Source organism: Haliotis rubra, unplaced genomic scaffold (genome assembly GCF_003918875.1).
Source record: "Haliotis rubra isolate DU_JTF1 unplaced genomic scaffold, ASM391887v1 Scf2039, whole genome shotgun sequence".
In the NCBI taxonomy this organism is placed as follows: Eukaryota; Metazoa; Mollusca; class Gastropoda; order Lepetellida; family Haliotidae; genus Haliotis; species Haliotis rubra.
This window is the reverse complement of record NW_025766047.1, coordinates 6643-24659: the sequence shown is the minus strand read 5'-3', so window position 1 is coordinate 24659 and position 18017 is coordinate 6643. Positions and strand designations below refer to the sequence as shown.

The window sequence follows — 18017 nt, the reverse complement described above, 5'->3', positions numbered from 1 at the left end:
TCAAAATGGCATAAATCCAAATTGAAAATACCAAGCAAGCGGCTTATCAAAGCTTCGGCACTATTAGCGATGTGACTTCAAAGATGCCTAGATTTCAGACACCCTTTAGTCGCTGTCTTAGTTATGTGCTGAAGTGTCATGTAAAGTAAAATATTTTTAACTTTGAAGTCTGAGGTGATTTATGGAAATATTTCTTACAACTACAGACATATAACTAAGACCTGGCACAAAAGAAGCGCATTTAGACAATATACTTGTATATCCCACAAATAAGGATCGAACCTTGTGAACTTCTGTAACATTTCATGCGTAATGTCACACTCCGGCTCAGCGATGACTTAACAGAATATTGTTTTATGTTGTTTCAGCAGTCATGAAGTCGATACATATGCGATGAGAAACAATTATTACCCTTTCTTGATCTCCATTTATGTGAATCTGATATCGATGATATTTGCATGATTAAGATGCAGAATATATTTGTAGCAGACGAAGAATGCCTGGCAACAAGAGCTTAACGAGAAGTTTGGGAACTAAGACTGCATTCTCAAGAAACGGGGATCTGCAGCCCTTCAGGAACCAAGATGGTGATTATTTTTCTGGGAATGTAAACTATTTCATCAGATTGGAACTAGAAGTGGAGTTTTAATATTGGATTGTAGAAAGAATTCAGTGTATTAGTGTAGTGCATGTTGGTTAGGGATGAGGCAGGTCCAAATTTACTACCCGTTTACTCCAAACCCTATTACCCAACCCTAGTCTGGTACCCACTATAAATCTCATGAACTGTGTTCAAAATCTCGCATTGTGAGTTGTTTGACCAGAGCCCTGGTAAAACAATTAGGTACAGGGGTGGAAATAACTTTTAAAATTGCTAGTGTGCTCCGGTACAGTGGCACATGTAAACTCACTTGCCCTGATAATTTTTCCACTGTACCGGCCAGTTTTCTTGTTGATTTTTAAATAAACAACATAATTAACATTGGAAAGTCAACTGGACACCGGTACAGTGTGATATACAAATGTGCTTGCCCGACAGAAACAAACACTGGACTCGGACGTCGGGCAATGGGTTATTTCTACCCTGAGGTACATGTATAAGACAATCTGATCATGCATACACTGAAGCGTATTCCCAACTCAAGGTCAGAAGTTGTGTTTGCATAGTCAGAAATTAAATGTGAATATTAGTAAGATGTAGGGTAACCATGGACTTTTATTGGAATTGTCATAAACATTCTGTCACATGAATACCACTGATCAGGATTGTCCTATTTAGGATCCAAGTACCCAAAGGAAATTGCTCTGGTGGAAGTGTTAGGCGTATTTGTTCACATATTACTGTTGATGTCTTTGAGTGGTATTTAGAAGTTGATGTGATTGACAATAGAGAGAATTCTATGGATATACTTCTTTTATTATTAATGTATTGTTTGATAATGGTTTTAGCATCGACACTGAAATGTCGCTTACATAATAATAAAGAAGTTGTATATCCATAGATCTTTCACCGTTGTTCATCTTACTGTTAGCTCAAATTGTTATTAAAAACATTTCACAGCCTAACACCATTGTGTCAAACCTGCAAGTCCTGAACATACGGTTGTATTGAAGTAAAACCTTGGTCCTAGTCTGTCTCACAGTCCCTGAACCACATTATTTTCCCTACAGCCTGAACATACGGTTGTATTGAAGTAAAACCTTGGTCCTAGTCTGTCTCACAGTCCCTGAACCACATTATTTTCCCTACAGTCTAGCCTTCCCTGTAGTGCTAGAACCTAAACGAAGCAAGTCTAGATTTCCCCAGGTTCAGGTCTGAATCTCTGGTCTCCCTAGGGCTCCTTTTCAATTTAAATGGGCTTGTTTGTTACTATCAAAATTATATATATTCAGAGACTAAGCCTTAGTCTACCTTGGTCCCTGTGCATTTGTTTTTAGTCAGCATTTTGTTGTTGTGTCAGATCTCGGCTATCTAAAAGTATTTACATATGTCCTTCAAACATCGACAAAACAGTGTTTGTATATTTGCATTTAACGTTTAGCATTGAAGATTATTACATCCGTGTCAGTCATTCTCATTTAAATGTTTTCAGAGTCTGATTTGGGAGGCGTCAGTGGCAATCATCAGCGCATACCACATGTACCAGATGTACATGGGGAGCCACAAGAGATTGTCTCACCAGGGCCAGTTCAGACCCACCTGTTGATCACATCTCTCCTAGAACAGATGTGCGTCATGGCTGTTAAGGATCCACACATGGCGGATCAACTTTTTAACAGTAAGATTTAAGTCTTTATATGCATTGTAGAGGGACATTCTTGTTGCCTTGGCTTGGTTCCGGTAACCCATGCACTGGTTACACCATGCATATTTTGACAATTAAACAGCACTCGTGATGAATTCTATTTTTATTTTCACATTACTGTTTCGATTTTAAGAAATGCATCCATCAAAATTAACATCAGAAACTTGTCAAAATCTTATGTATATACCATGCGTAGTGATACATGTTTTCACTTGAAATGTCTTGTGGGAGGAGAAAAGTCCTACTTTCAAGGTTACCCAGTTTCTAATGTGCATACATATGCCATTGGGTATGACATATATCATTTTAAGTCATAAGCTGATGTCATGGATAAATGCTTTACTTAAATGATAAATTATTGTTTGTTATAGAGATATGTCAACAGTTGGCAAAGTTGAGGGTTATCTCCTCTGACCTTCACAGATGAAATGAGTAGTTCTAGAGCCCGATACCGACTCACCCTCAATAACATGATACACAAGGCAAAGCGAGACATGTTCAAGGTAAGACAAGTCTTGAAAATTCATGCTGCTCTGTTAGCCTGAGGTTAGGAAAATTTTCTACAAACAAGTGCAAGTCAAGTGATGTCATCCCTCATTAGCTAGAACCATTAACCGGTGAAGATCTAGGTTAGAATTGGTCTCATAGGGGTAACTAACAGGATCGGTTAGTTAGACTTGCTGACCTGGTTGACATCGATATTCATGCTGTTGATCACTGGATTGTCTGGTCCAGACTCAATTACTCACAGACCACCGCCATGTAGCTATAATATTTCTGAGTGCGGAGTTAAACAACAAACAAACAAAAGCTAGTACCATTCAGTGTTATAATTTTTAAGGGGTGGGGTCACCCATTTTGTTCTGGGGGAGGTAGGGATCCTCTATTTTGTACACATATACTGGGGATTGGGGTGGTTCAGCAATTTTGTACATATGTATATTTAAAAAATAATGCTTAAAAAATTATTGGAAGGGTGGGGAGAGGAGTCATTACTTTTGTACATGACATGCAGGGGTTACTTACTTTGTGCATTAATTTTATGGGGGCATTCACATTGTACATGCTTCTCCATAAAATTCATCATCACTCCCCTAGCCACAAATTATGAACGGCCCCTTAGAAAGGACTGAAAATGAAAACATAAAGAACATTTTTGTCTTGTTCATGCATGGCTAGCTTGAAATTGTGAGGACAAGAGAAGGAGGTTTGCACTAGTCCTTTGAAGTAATCTTCCAAAATATTGTCTGACAGGGACATCAGGCTCCTTCATCAGTAATCTTGTCTTAAAAACTAAAATTTTTCCTTATCCTGACTCATGCTCTTTTTGCTTGTCTCCTTCCTCTTGCGAACGTTAGTGGAACACTTGTATCTCCTATTGAAGCTCCCTTCAATAAAAAACAGACGTAAAATCACTACTCACCAAGAGTTATCTGTCTGGCCGTTTTGGCGGGAAAGCGGCGCCACCGTACTCCCATGCTTCACTCTCTCCTTCTTCGCCCTAGTGGACGGTTGGGAGAGCACCTGTGTCTCCAATACGGCACTATATCCTTTGATTATTTAGTTATTACCCTATAAATTACCTTTATAGGGGTTTAGGGAGTATCCTTCAACAATATGGTTTGAAATTTATTCGTATGTCACTGTTTATTCAAAAAATTTTAACGTGATTGTTCAGTTGTTTACATTTCATGAAAACCTGTTTTCGTTGTAGGTTTAGGTTCGCTGCTGCAAACCCGCATTGACTGTGCCCTAGCTGCACAACAACATGTACTTCCAGCTATCGATGTAATCTTTATCAGCATTTAACAGAAATTCAAATTAATAAATAATTTTTCTCTGTACTTAGACGTACTAGCGACAATCCAGGCGACTTTTACAAGTCATGGATAAACCGGCTGAGTCCCTCACGAGCTGTCTACTGCTGTCAGACGACTTACTTCCATCCAGTGACCTGCCGGAGGTGTCCTCGGAGGATGGGCGTGGGATGTTGTCCGCCATTACTTCGAAGAAGAGGTCTTCTACATCGGACAACCCCTCAACGCAGACGAAGAAGAAGAAGCCATCCTCTACGCAGAATGAAGCCTCACACCCCTAAGACGTCTAGCAGCTCTACGGGGACTTCTGCGCAGACTACAGGGACCTTTCGGCCGACATCGTCCCGATGGAAGAGAGATGACTTCATGATGAGCCGCTGCTGATCATCCCAGAGATACAGCACGCAGTCCGAGGGCGGCAGATGAGCGATCCCTGGACCATATCGCTATCAACGCAGAGAGGGCAGCTCTACAATCATCGCAGACGTTCAACCCAGGGTCTTCATGCAGCAGCGAGTTACCATCTACGCTGGCGGCAGATGAGCGATCCCTGGACCATATCGCTACCAGCGCAGAGAGGGCAGCTCTACAATCATCGCAGATCTTCAACCCAGGGCCTTCAAAGTCATCACCCGCAGAGACGACCTGGACCTGCACGAAGGACCCAACACTGACGAGACATCGGAGAGGCCCTCCAGCGAAGCGACACCCAGAACCAGGAGCAGATCTGCGCAGGACGGCACGCTCATCTTCAGATGACGACTCAGATGAACAGCCTTCGCGAAGGCCTTCGCGAAGGCCTCATTCGTGAATGTACAACTGGACGATCCGGACCCCTTCGGATTCCCGGACAAACTAAAACCATATCTAATATGGTGGACTCAGAGATCGGATGGTCGCAGAAGCACCTATTTAGCAGAGCCGGAGTGCAAGACGCATCTCTATGTGGACGCATCTCTCCAAGGTTGGGGAGCACACCTCGACAACGAAGTGTCAGCTGGGATATGGACCATAGACGAGAAAGATCTGCACATCAACATGCTGGAAATGAAAGCAGTGATAAACGCCATACTCCACTGGACCAGCATTTTGAAGAATGCTCATCTGACGGTACATACGGACAACTCCACAGTGGCGTTCTACATACACAGAAGGATCAACAAGGTCGGCGAACCTTCTGGACCTCTGCTTTCAACTGGCCAGCATAACAGACAAGATGCACTATCCCGTCCAACGCAGCCATCCTCAACAGAATGGATGCTACATCCAGAGATCTTCAAGCAGATCATACAAGAGATGGGAGCACCACTAATAGACCTCTTCGCCACAAGATTCAACAATCAACTGATAACATTCGTCTCACCAATACCAGATCCACGAGCATGGGCAACGGACGCTCTAAGCATCTCCTGGGAAGGACTAAACGCTTACGCGTTTCCACCACCAGCTCTAATACCGAGGGTGTTGCAGAAAATCAGTCAGACGAAGGACCTGCAACTGATTTTGGTCGCACTTTACTGTTCAGCGAAAATATGGTTCCCCATTCTCATACAAGAACTAGGACTGCCTCAACTGCAACTACGAGAGTGGACGAATCTACTAGTACATCCTCACACAAAGGAGGCGCACGGCAACCCAGAGGTGTTCCGGCTACATGTGTGGACTGTATCAAGGCATGCTTGAACAAGAGAGGATGTTCCGCCAGGGCAGCGAAAGCTGTCACACTAGCTCTACGCAAGTCTACACGCAACTTGTACGACGACAAGTGGCGAAGCTTCGAGACATACGCTTTGAGGACCGGCTTCACAGCCATAAAAGCGACACACCCTAAAGTGGCGGACTACCTTTGTCACCTAGACAAACGAAGCGGTTAAAAGGGTCAACACTCTCAACATACCTAGCGGCATTGAGCTCAGTCATCACCATGAGGACGAGTGCAACTGACGAAAGTACCAGAGTTACTGGCCTTACTACGCCCTTTTAAATTGGAGGACCAACAACAGAGATTTAAAGCTCCGGCGTGGGACCTCAACGTAGTTCTACGACATCTCACCAGTGACATCTACGAACCATTAGAGAGGACATCCTTCGAGTTCTTGACGTAGAAGACGCTGTTCCTGATCGCCTTAGCAACAGCAGCAAGGATGTCGGAAATACATGCTCTGGACTTCGAGAGAACACGATTTGATGAAAATCAAAACATCGTGCATATGGGACTGAGATGGGACAGACAGTTCCACGTCCCAACACTATCATCAGTCCTTGGACCACAGGATACGCAGGACCTATCCTTGTGCCCAGTGAGAGCATTGCAAGTCTACCTACAAGATCCAGGTCCAGGAGACGGAAATTCAAGCGTCTTTTCGTCCCGATATCGACAGCGACACAGACGGAGGTCTTCCGCACTAAGATATCAATCTGGATCAGAACTGTCATACTACGGGCCTACAAAGCAGCAGGACTTGATCCTCCAAGAGCCTCCAACCCACATGAAGTTAGAGCTCTGGCGTCAACACTCGCTCTACATGGGAATTGCTCTATCAGGACGATAATGGAGGGCTGCTTCTGGAAATGGGACATGCTGTTTGCCAACCACTACCTGAGGGACATCGTCACCGAGGACGTCTCTGGCATTCACCATTTCGGCCCACTTGTTGTAGCACAACAATTGACAGTCCCACAAAGGCGCTGAGACGGAGTCTCGCCCTTTTATCACATGACTTGCAAAAGCCTACACTCAGGAGAGTTCAGCTTTAGAGTCTATATGACCCAGTACTTGTAAGGACATACTCGTACAGGAAAGGGTCGCTTCTCCACTTGGTGCTCGCATCAAGAGATGGAGTTGCAAAATCCACATAAAATGTTAACAGAAGCAAGGACCAAAAGTTAACAATTGTGGTCCCCCCATCAGAGAAAGCTGGAAGTGAAGGGTTACAGCAGCAGCAGAGCCTAGCAGTAAAAGAAGTGCTACCAGGAAGTTCCCATAGGGGGGTATGTAAGACGTAAATCACTACATGGAATCCAGAAGTGGCTTGACCCACCACCAAATCCGACGGATTCTACAAGCAAGATATAGGATAAGGAAAAGGATAAGGAAATATATGTAATTTTCTGAATAAAATTGATATTTTATACTTATCCTGACTCATGAGGTAAGCCCTCCCAACCTCCCAGCTAGACACTTTGGATTTCCCTGTAAATTAAAGTGTCGGGCTCATAATTCGGAGAGAGTGAAGCATGGGAGTACGGTGGCGCCGCTTTCCCGCCAAAACGGCCAGACAGATAACTCTTGGTGAGTAGTGATTTTACGTCTGTTTTTTATTGAAGGGAGCTTCAATAGGAGATACAAGTGTTCCACTAACGTTCGCAAGAGGAAGGAGACAAGCAAAAAAGCATGAGTCAGGATAAGTATAAAATATCAATTTTATTCAGAAAATTACATCATTAGTCTACCATGTCAGTTAAAACTTGGTGATTTTTCACTTTATGAATTCAACTCTGTCTATTTTCCTTATTTTCAGCAAGTCACTAGTGTATTCCCAATACTCATGCCGGTTCACTGGGCCAACACACCAAGGTAAGCATGTAGTTCAGTAAAACTTTAAAACAAATAATGTCTGCAGTATGTAGTCTTCATATTTGATTGAAATAGTGCTTAGAAGAAGTTAGTGACGTGATGAACAGCCCATGTCATGATACCCAACCATCGACTTACAGGGACGGACCAACCAATCCCCACTTTAATCACCTTTATGACAAGTATGAAGCATTATTGACTTCCTTTTGCTCTTAATCCGAACCGGTAGCCAAGATGTTGAACTTACGATCTAGGACTGCTGGAGGATGTTGTCTCAGTAGTCATAATTATACAAACCCTCTAAATTTAATGTTAAGGTAAATTTTTCTGATCTTATGTCTCATGCACTCAGAACATGACTCAAAAAGGATCAATTGTTACCATATAAAAAAACAAACGGGGAATGGAGTTCACACAGGATTGTATTAACAGCCAAAACCCTTAAACTAGGAAATGGAGGAATATTGGCGCAATTTTCCATTTTAAGAATCTACTGACTTTTGCATTTGCGATGCCTGAAATACCACTGCTAACCCACAGCATTCAGAGTCTAGCCATGCAGGACTTTAGGTACAGACATGAATTTGTTGAAATCTGTCGTCTTGGGAAAGGAGGATTCGGTTCAGTATTCAAGGTAATACTTTTATATGTTTCCACACTAAAAGGCATGGATGATTCAGCGTGTGATTTTGGGGTGTGTTTTTCAGTACCTGCACCGAGTGCAACCTAGCTTATGGCTTTGGCTACACCATTAAAATTTGAGTTGCACCATAAAATAATGTCACTGGTTATAAAAAGTATCACACATACTTGTTTAGCTATTTTCATGTCAAGTACTCAGTCTCAGATACATTCTTCAAAACCCTGACCCCATGATGATAAATGATGAATGATTCTGTTTCAATTTTGCATCACCTTTATTTATAAATCTCAATTATATGATTACTTCTACATAACTGATTTACACAAATGTTGGAGTCACTTACTTCCCATCTAGACACACAATGACACCTATAAGATATTGGAGAATTTCTTGTTACCCGCTCCTGGTGCAACCTGTTACTAAAAAGTAACCTGCACCAGCCATGTTTAACGTGCATCAGTGCAGGTTGTTGATAGCGAAATCGCACCATAATTGAACCCATGTCTTCAGAGTGACAGGCGGACGCTTTAACCATTGATCCACCCAGTCACCCCTCAGATAGAGTAAATTGAGGATCTCATTGTGAAGAGTCATAGCATGAAATAAGGGGGGATGAGGTAGCCTAATGGTTAAAGCGTCCACACTGAAGACCCGGGTTCGATTCCATACATGGGTACAATGTGAAGACAATTTCTGGTGTACCCCACCATGATATTGCTGGAATTTTGCTAAAAGCAGCGTAAAACCATATTCATTCACTCATGAAAAAGGAATTTGAAAGAATAACTGCCACAATAACAAACAATGCGATGTTGAGATTATCCATGCTTTTATATGTTTCAGGCCAAAAAATCATCTAGATGGACGAGAGTATGCTGTGAAAAAAGTCAAGTTTTCACATAGAAATGCAGGACGACACTCAAAAGTAAATATTCATCCATTTTATTATGCACTGTCATGTTTTGATGGGGACATGGCTGTCCAAGTAGTCTAAGGCGCAACAGTTTGCATGCAGAGTTGTGTCCCTTTAGCATGCCAGAAGCCTATAACAATTGTTTCAAATCCTGGTTTGTCCTGATTATTTTTTCTCTATTTCCCAGCACCACACTAAAGTGGTAAATATCTGTCACCTGCATCATTTTAGGATTTCCTCCGACATTAAGCTGGCACGCCGTCATGACTGGAATACTGTTCAAAACAGCTTTAAACACAACTCACTCACTCATGATTAGACAGTTATGATGCTATTGTTCCTCTTCCTTAAGTGGCATTTAGTGGTATGATGAAGTGGAACACTTTTATGGATAGACAACTTCTTTCTCAACCCCACAATCAACAGAGATCAAGGTTATTACATCCCCACGGTTTACGATCAACTAATCAAGCCTAATCAAGAATAACCCACCCTTTGTCTACTGGCTTCAATCATATCTTATCACAACAAGTCCCATGTCTACACACTGTACATCATCAACTTCTTCTATTGTGTAAACCCAATACCCGCCATGTATATATTTCTCCTTGTGCAAATGTTGTGTTGTGCAAATCATTTGCTTGATAACGGTGTTAGGATCTACACCGGAACGTCGCAACTACTACTGCAACAAAGAAGTTGTCTATCCATAAAAAGTGTTCCACTTCTGCTATTGTTCTGTTGACATTTCAGCTATTACGGGAAGTAAAGGCATTGGCAGGTCTCACACACAGCAATATTGTTGGCTACAATGCAGCATGGCTAGAGCATGGCAGTGAGTATGAAGTAATGATCTGGGTTCAGTCATCGTTTCGATCACATGTGTATTTTGAACTTGGTTGAAGTACCTGGGTACCGATCCACAAAAGGTTTGTAGCGCTATGACATTCATAAGCCTATAAAAACTACAGAGTTACGACAGGCCTAACGTTACAAACGCTTTGTGGATCAGGACCCAGGTCTGCAGTAACCTGTGCAGTTGTAAGGTTTAGTGGCCAAACTTTGTGACTGTGACTTAAGAGGCACTGTACCCTGACATGGAACATTGCAAATTTCAGTCACTGGCCTAGAGTTCATTTTTTGCATACCTCTGTGCTATAACTAGAATAGTGTCCTCACTCACATCATCATGTCCCCAATCACATACTCATGTCCTCACTGTTGACCTCATGTTCTCATGACCTCATGACCTCACTCACATCATGTCCCCAATCACATACTCATGTCCTCACTGTTGTCCTCATGTGCTCATGACCTCATGACCTCACTCACATCATGTCCCCAATCACATACTCATGTCCTCACTGTTGTCCTCATGACCTCATGACCTCACTCACATCCTCATGTCCCCTATCACATACTCATGTCCCCACTGTTGTCCCTCATGGACCTCACTCACATCATGTCCCCAATCACATACTCATGTCCTCACTGTTGTCCTCATGACCTCATGACCTCACTCACATCATGTCCCCAATCACATACTCATGTCCTCACTGTTGTCCCTCATGACCTCACTCATCATGTCCCCAATCACATACTCATGTCCTCACTGTTGTCCCTTGCTGACCTCATGACCTCACTCACATCATGTCCCCTATCACATACTCATATCCTCACTGTTGTCCCTCATGACCTCATGACCTCACTCACATCATGTCCCCAATCACATACTCATATCCTCACTGTTGACCTCCTATGTGCTCTTGACCTCACTCACATCATGACCCCTATCACTTACTCATGTCCTCAATGTTGTCCTCATGACCTCACTCACATCATGTCCCCTATCACATACTCATGTCCTCAATGTTGTCCCTCATGACCTCATGACCTCACTCACATCATGTCCCCCTATCACATACTCATGTCCTCAATGTTGTCCCTCATGACCTCATGACCTCCACTCACACCATGTCCCCTAACACATACCTCATGTCCTCACTGTTGTCCTCATGACCTCATGACCTCACTCACATCATGTCCCCTATCACATACTCATGTCTTCACTGTTGTCCTCATGACCTCATGACCTGGCACCTCACTCACATCATGCCCCCTATCACATACTCATGTCCTCACTGTTGTCCTCATGACCTCACTCACATCATGTCCCCTATCACATACTCATGTGTCCTCACTGTTGTCCCTCATGACCTCACTGACATCCTCATGACCTCACTCACATCATGTCCCCAATCACATACTCATGTCCTCAATGTTGTCCTCATGACCTCATGACCTCACTCACATCATGTCCCCTATCACATACTCATGACCTCACTGACATCCCTCATGTCCCTCACTCACATCATGTCCCCAATCACATGCTCATGTCCTCACTGTTGCCCCTCATGACCTCATGTCCTCACTCACATCCTCATGTCCCCAATCACATCCTCATGTCCTCACTGTTGTGCTCATGACCTCATGACGGCGTGATATTTCTGGAATATTGCTAAAAGCGGCGTAAAACTAAACTCAATCAGTCAGTCATGACCTCATGACCTCACTCACATCATGTCCCCTATCACATACTCATGTCCTCACTGTTGTCCCTATGACCTCAGGACCTCACTGACATCCCTCATGACCTCACTCACATCATGTCCCCAATCACATACTCATGTCCTCACTGTTGTCCTCATGACCTAATGACCTCACTCACATCATGTCCCCTATCACATACTCATGTCCTCACTGTTGTCCTCATGACCTCATGACCTCACTCACATCATGTCCCCTATCACATACTCATGACCTCACTGACATCCCTCATGTCCTCACTTACATCATGTCCCCAATCACATGCTCATGTCCTCACTGTTGCCCTCTCATGACCTCATGTCCTCACTCACATCCTCATGTCCCCAATCACATCCTCATGTCCTCACTGTTGTGCTCATGACCTCATGACGGCGTGATATTTCTGGAATATTGCTAAAAGCAGCGTAAAACTAAACTCAATCAGTCAGTCATGACCTCATGACCTCACTCACATCATGTCCCCAATCACGTACTCATGTCCTCACTGTTGTCCTCATGACCTCATGACCTCACACTCACATCATGTCCCCTATCACATACTCATGTCCTCACTGTTGTCCTCATGACCTCACTCACATCATGTCCCCTATCACATACTCATGTCCTCACTGTTGTCCTCATGACCTCATGACGTCACTGACATCCTCATGTCCTCACTCACATCATGTCCCCAATCACATACTCATGTCCTCACTGTTGCCCCCTCATGACCTCATGTCCTCACTCACATCCTCATGTCCCCAATCACATCCTCATGTCCTCACTGTTGTGCTCTATGACCTCATGACGGCGTGATATTTCTGGAATATTGCTAAAAGCGGCGTAAAACTAAACTCAATCAGTCAGTCATGACCTCATGACCTCACTCACATCATGTCCCCAATCACGTACTCATGTCCTCACTGTTGACCTCATATCCTCATGTCCTCATGACCTCATGACCTCACTCACTTCCTTATGTCCTCACCCAGATCCTCATCTTGTCACTCAAAATTCTGATTTCCTTATTCACATCCTCACGAAGACCCGGGTTCGATTCCCCCATATGGGCACAATGTGTGAAGCCCATTTCTGGTGTCCCCTGCCGTGATGTTGCTGGAATATTGCTGTGGTGTAAAACCATACTCACTCAAATTCTCTCCCTAGTATGGTGATCTCCCTTCAGTTGTTGCGATCTCTAGCCACTTTTTATATTGTATTGTCCAATTAGTGCTATTTGTTTTAACTTTCTACGCTAGTTTTACTTCAAATTGTGATATTCTAGTTGTTTTACTGTCCTTCGTCGACAGGTTTTTATAATATCTATATATATTTCTATTTCCATGTCAAATGTTCTCGTCACGATATGGCTGAAATATTGCCGATGTGACGTTAAATAATAACTCAATNACTCACTCACTCAAATTCTCCCTCCCTTTCTCATGTCCTCCCTCCCTCAGTTTCAGGTCCTCAAACCTCCAGCGACACCAGCCACACATCAGATGACAGTTCATCATCCACAGACAGGTCAGTGTGTAAAAGCAGCATTTCTGGGCCAGTTACCGTATATTACCGTCTATAAGCCGACACCATAGATAAGCCGACCCCCAAACTTGACCCTTAAAATCAGTGTCAAAATGGTATGTTTCGTACATAAGCCGATCCCCCGCGATGGGGTCCTAATCGCGGCAAACACAGACCACAGACAACTGGCAGTTACCAATAATTATAACTTTGGTCCACATTATTCAAAGAATTCACAATCATATATATTGCGTCTACTCACGCATCGAAACGAAGTGTAGTTAACAGAAAATGGATAATATATTTTGTTTCGCTAAATATCATACTTATTGTAGCAACAAACTATTACTCCATTCGGGGCGTTGGGGTAGCCTAGTGGTTAAAGCGTTTGCTCGTCACGCCGAAGACCCGGGTTCAAATCCCCACATGGGTACAATGTGTGAAGCCCATTTCTGGTGTCCCCCGCCGTGATGTTGCTGGAATATTGCTAAAAGCGGCATAAAACCAAAGTCCGTATTACCCCATTCAACAATCACGAACTGATTACTGCCTCGTTTTCCATGGACTGCTAGTTTACAGTAACATCGGTAAAAATGTGTGAATTTAAATGGCTTGCTTATTTTATCCCATTCCATGTGCGTACAACTTCCGCTTACCACGTTCATGAGGGTCCGTATAACCTTAGTGTTGATTATATATATTTTACATTTATAGAGCAAAAACTGTAATTGAAATTACACAATGCTAGGATATATTTCTTTGGGTTAAATAATAGTATTCTGTATTATGTTTTACTTATGACTGCGTCAGAATTCGTCCCGTCATATTATTGTGCATGTTTGAACTTGATCACCGGGAAACGTGTGCACAGCTGATTGCTATTTCCGGCTCAAATACGCACGGTAATCTTAATCCCTGCAAATAATACAATGCCCAGCAAAAACAACTTAGAACTTAAAAGGTAAAAATTCTTGTCCAGTGATGTTTAATTGCAAATTTGACGTCTTTACTGACAAAGTCGTCTTCTGTTGTTTGTTCACGTGAAGTGATACGATGTTGTTTTCTGACCCCTGGAAAAAAGTTTCACGAAAGTGTAACCCATAGATAAGCCGACCCCCTTCTACAGACTACTTTTTTTTATCTTCAAAATTTGGCTTATAGACGGTAATACACGGTATGTGTTTAGGCCAAATAAAAAAAAAATGTTGTTGTTCCGATTACACCTCTTTAAAATTTTGGTAGGTAGTTAGGATTTTTTTTAAAATATATTTTAGAAGGAAAGTACAAACTAATAACACATGTATCAATATGTAATTGTTTATTCAATCAAGCTTGCGGCCATCATGTCAACTTTCTCTATCAGAATGACAGATATCTGTCAGCGCCGGATAAAAACAATGGTATCTGAAAGCTTATTTCATTCAATCCGCTTAGAAAAATAGTGTCGGCACCAGAATTCAAGTGTTGGTCGGGTAATCGGAACCACAACAAAAATTTTAGGCCTTATGGGTACAAGAGTAGTTGTTTAAGATGACTAGAACATCAGTTCAATATTACGCTGATGTTTGTGATAGTTTTATGATGTTTGCAGCTGAGGGTGCTGATGTTTGTTAGAGGGAGTTTAGTGTTTGTTACACAGGGTGCTGATATTTTGGGAAGGGGCTCAAATTTTTGTAACAGAGGGCTTTTATGTTGTAAAAGGGGCCCTAGTGTTTCATCCACAGGGTGCTGATGTTTTGAAAGGGGGCTCTAATGTTTGTAACAGAGGGCTTTGATGTTTGTAAAGGGGATCTAATGTTTGCAACAGGGCTTTGATGTTTGTAAAAGGGATCTAGTGTTTGATCCACAGGGTGCTGATGTTTTTGAAAGGGGCTCTAATGTTTGTAACAGAGGGCTTTGATGTTTGTAAAGGGGATCTAATGTTTGCAACAGGGCTTTGATGTTTGTAAAAGGGGATCTAATGTTTGCCATAGGTGTCTGTACTTTTTGCAATATAGGACTCTGATGTTTGTAGGAGGGTCTCTAATGTTTGCAAACAAGGCCTCTGATATTTGTAAAAGACATCAGGTCAAAAGAGTCCTCTGATGTTTGCAAGAGAAGACTCTGACCTTTGCAATAGTCTGCTCTGATGTTTGTTAATCTTTTTAACGTTTCATGAGTAAAATGTTTGTAGTGGATGACAAAAGTAGATCTGATGTTTGCAATAATGGCACCCTGATGTTTGCAATAGTGGGCTCAGATGTTTGTAATAGAGGAATCTGATGTTTGCCAAAGAGGCGATCTGACCTTTGCAATAGAGGGTTCTGATGTTTGCAGTAGTGGGCCCTGATCTTTGCAGTACTGGGCTCTGACCTTTGCAATAGAGGGTTCTGATGTGTTGCACTAGAAGACTCTGACCTCTGCAGTAGTGGGCTCTAATGCTCAAAATAGAGGGATTTGATGCGCTTTATAAGAAGACTATGTAGTGGATGGAAAGTATACTTTTACTCTATTGCATATATAACAGCATACATCACCAAAGAAGGATAACTATACTAGAAAATATCCATGACTGCTTGTTCCAGTGCAAGCTTTGGTCACCAAGGCAACAGTGCAAGTGTCAGCATAGTATTTGGAAGCACCAACACAGGAGATGACTTGGATGACAGACAAGGCCCAAAGATCCTCGAACTGGATCCAAATTCTGGAAATAGGGCCCAACACAGAATTAACATCCAAATATCTTTGTATACCTCAAGCATCACATTCCAAGTCGTTGAGTGTGTCCCAACAACAGAAAAGTGCGAACAGTTTCTTCACTGCCACCAAAGTATTGACACCTGGAGTTGCAGAGCCAAACCGCAACACCGACACTGGTAGTGACGTGATGTTCACCGAGAGTCATTATACAGAGAATAAGGCAATAACAAGCACAAGGAGGGTGTATCGCAGGAGCATCAGCTGTGAACCTAATCCTAGTACTGAGAAGTCTTTTGGGAACACAATGGATCGAGATGATTTTTATGGGCAAATTTCACCTTTTGATGTGAGTATGTGTTTTGGCTGTTAGAAGCACTATGTCAAGCTTACAAGATGGAAAAGTAGTGTGTGAGTGAGGGGGTTTGGTTTTATGCCGCTTTTAGCAATATTCCAGTAATATCACAGCATGGGACACCAGAAATGGGCTTCACAAATTGTAACCATGTGAGGAATCGAACCCGGGTATTCGGCATGGTGAGCGAACACTTTAACCACAAGGCTACCCCACTGCCGAGATAGAGAAGAAGCTTCATCATTGACACCAAATCAGGGTCCAAAACCATGTGACTATGAAAATTAACAGTGAGCATGGGTTGACATGTCTTCTCTTCTGCTCGTGGATCCTAGGCTTTCAACATGACACTCTGCGCTACTGAAATAGTGTTAAAATCAGTGTCAGGCCCAAGGGACGCAATCATTGAGTAAATGAGAATTCAGATAACCAAAGAATATGATGTGTTACATCATAACTCATAAATAATACATGTGTCCTTGTTTTCAAAGGGAAGTAACTCTACCTAACTGGCATACCTTTGCAGACCACTCCCACATTCTAAGACCTGGAGCAATATCTGTTTCCCAAGTGTTCTCATGAAGAGTTAGCATATTTCCCTTTCTGCTTGCAGACCAGTGTCACGTTGTACATACAAATGGAGTTGTGTAGTCTCACCCTAGATGACTGGCTGGTGCAGAGGAATGAAGCAATCAAAGAGACTCCAGGTCAGGACGTTGTTTGTGGATGAATGGTGGCAAAATGTGAATAACTCCTGAAAATGGATAATATTATGAAACAATTATTACTTTAATGTGTTGTCCTCATTTACTGGTCAAGATTCTCTGAAATGAAGTAAGGCGTATAATGATCCTTCAAAATGTATCTAGATTTGAATTTTATGTGTTAAGTCATTTAACCAATTGAATATTTGCCTTATTTATTTGGAAATGGTCTCAATTGTTATCCTACATTTAAACAGGGATGTTTTTGTAGTCATAACTATAGACTGTCTCCATCGCCATCGTTTAGCTGTGTTGCTGATTCGCAGATGATGATGCAAATTTACATGCAGTGGAATATTTCTTTTTTGGAAACATTTTTTTTATCTTTTATTGTTTTTTTCCCTTGGAATAGTTTTGGTAGTTGAGAAAGTAGGATTTGATGTGAATGCTGTTGATATCAAAAGAATGTGAGCTACGGAGCCTTATTACTGCCACTTGTTGCAAATCAGTAGAGAGGGATTCTATTATCTACTGATATTGGAACAGTAATGTAAGAATTCACATGTCTGAAAATAAAATAAAACTGTCTATTTCAGATCTGAAAAAATTGGTAGTGATAATATGAGGATATTTCATCAACTTCTACGAGGGGTTGATTACATACACTCACAGGGCCTAATGCATAGGGATCTGAAGGTAAGTCACATTCACAAGACCAGCTTTAATTTGAGTTTCTTAATTGTTTTCATGACCCTAGGATGCAAATTTGCCCATACTCCAGGGTATGAAACTCCCAAAATTTTCAGCCAGACCACAGGGCTGGTTAGATGTAAAACTTGCCAGCCCTGACCAATACTTACCTGCCCACAAAATATCTTCATATACATGTCTAAGTTTTAACCCAACCGTCGGGCAG

General features: G+C 42.3%; 2 protein-coding genes across 4 annotated transcripts; both read left to right on the top strand.

Annotated features, from left to right (window-relative positions):
• The first annotated feature begins 375 nt into the window (after nucleotides 1-375).
• LOC124275890 lies at nucleotides 376-2733 on the top strand. Its single transcript, XM_046711575.1, has 3 exons — nucleotides 376-587; nucleotides 2094-2279; nucleotides 2678-2733. Exons 1-3 carry the CDS (start codon nucleotides 497-499, stop codon nucleotides 2731-2733), a joined length of 333 nt encoding a protein of 110 aa, XP_046567531.1. The 5' UTR covers nucleotides 376-496.
• On the top strand, nucleotides 2711-17096 carry LOC124275889 (eukaryotic translation initiation factor 2-alpha kinase 1-like). 3 transcript variants are annotated; one of them, XM_046711574.1, is made up of 8 exons: nucleotides 2711-2809; nucleotides 7645-7700; nucleotides 8241-8334; nucleotides 9187-9268; nucleotides 10010-10091; nucleotides 13303-13369; nucleotides 15931-16391; nucleotides 17011-17096. In XM_046711574.1, exons 3-7 carry the CDS (start codon nucleotides 8279-8281, stop codon nucleotides 16223-16225), a joined length of 582 nt encoding a protein of 193 aa, XP_046567530.1. In that variant the 5' UTR covers nucleotides 2711-2809; nucleotides 7645-7700; nucleotides 8241-8278; the 3' UTR covers nucleotides 16226-16391; nucleotides 17011-17096. The 3 variants fall into 3 exon arrangements, with proteins under 3 accessions (XP_046567530.1, XP_046567529.1, XP_046567528.1); XM_046711573.1 differs by lacking the exon at nucleotides 9187-9268 and having other exon boundaries at nucleotides 2717-2809; nucleotides 13309-13369; XM_046711572.1 differs by lacking the exon at nucleotides 9187-9268 and having other exon boundaries at nucleotides 2717-2809.
• Nucleotides 17097-18017: the final 921 nt, after the last annotated feature.

Excerpts from the sequence above, each read along its gene's own strand:
- LOC124275889 (XM_046711572.1), top strand. The coding sequence starts at position 2,735 with ATGAGTAGTTCTAGAGCCCGATACCGACTCACCCTCAATAACATGATA. Across the intron at positions 2,810-7,644 it reads CAAAGCGAGACATGTTCAAG|CAAGTCACTAGTGTATTCCC; the intron begins GTAAGACAAGTC and ends CCTTATTTTCAG. Across the intron at positions 13,370-15,930 it reads AGTTCATCATCCACAGACAG|TGCAAGCTTTGGTCACCAAG; the intron begins GTCAGTGTGTAA and ends TGCTTGTTCCAG.
- LOC124275890 (XM_046711575.1), top strand. The coding sequence starts at position 497 with ATGCCTGGCAACAAGAGCTTAACGAGAAGTTTGGGAACTAAGACTGCA. Across the intron at positions 588-2,093 it reads GCCCTTCAGGAACCAAGATG|AGTCTGATTTGGGAGGCGTC; the intron begins GTGATTATTTTT and ends AAATGTTTTCAG. Across the intron at positions 2,280-2,677 it reads GGCGGATCAACTTTTTAACA|AGATATGTCAACAGTTGGCA; the intron begins GTAAGATTTAAG and ends TGTTTGTTATAG.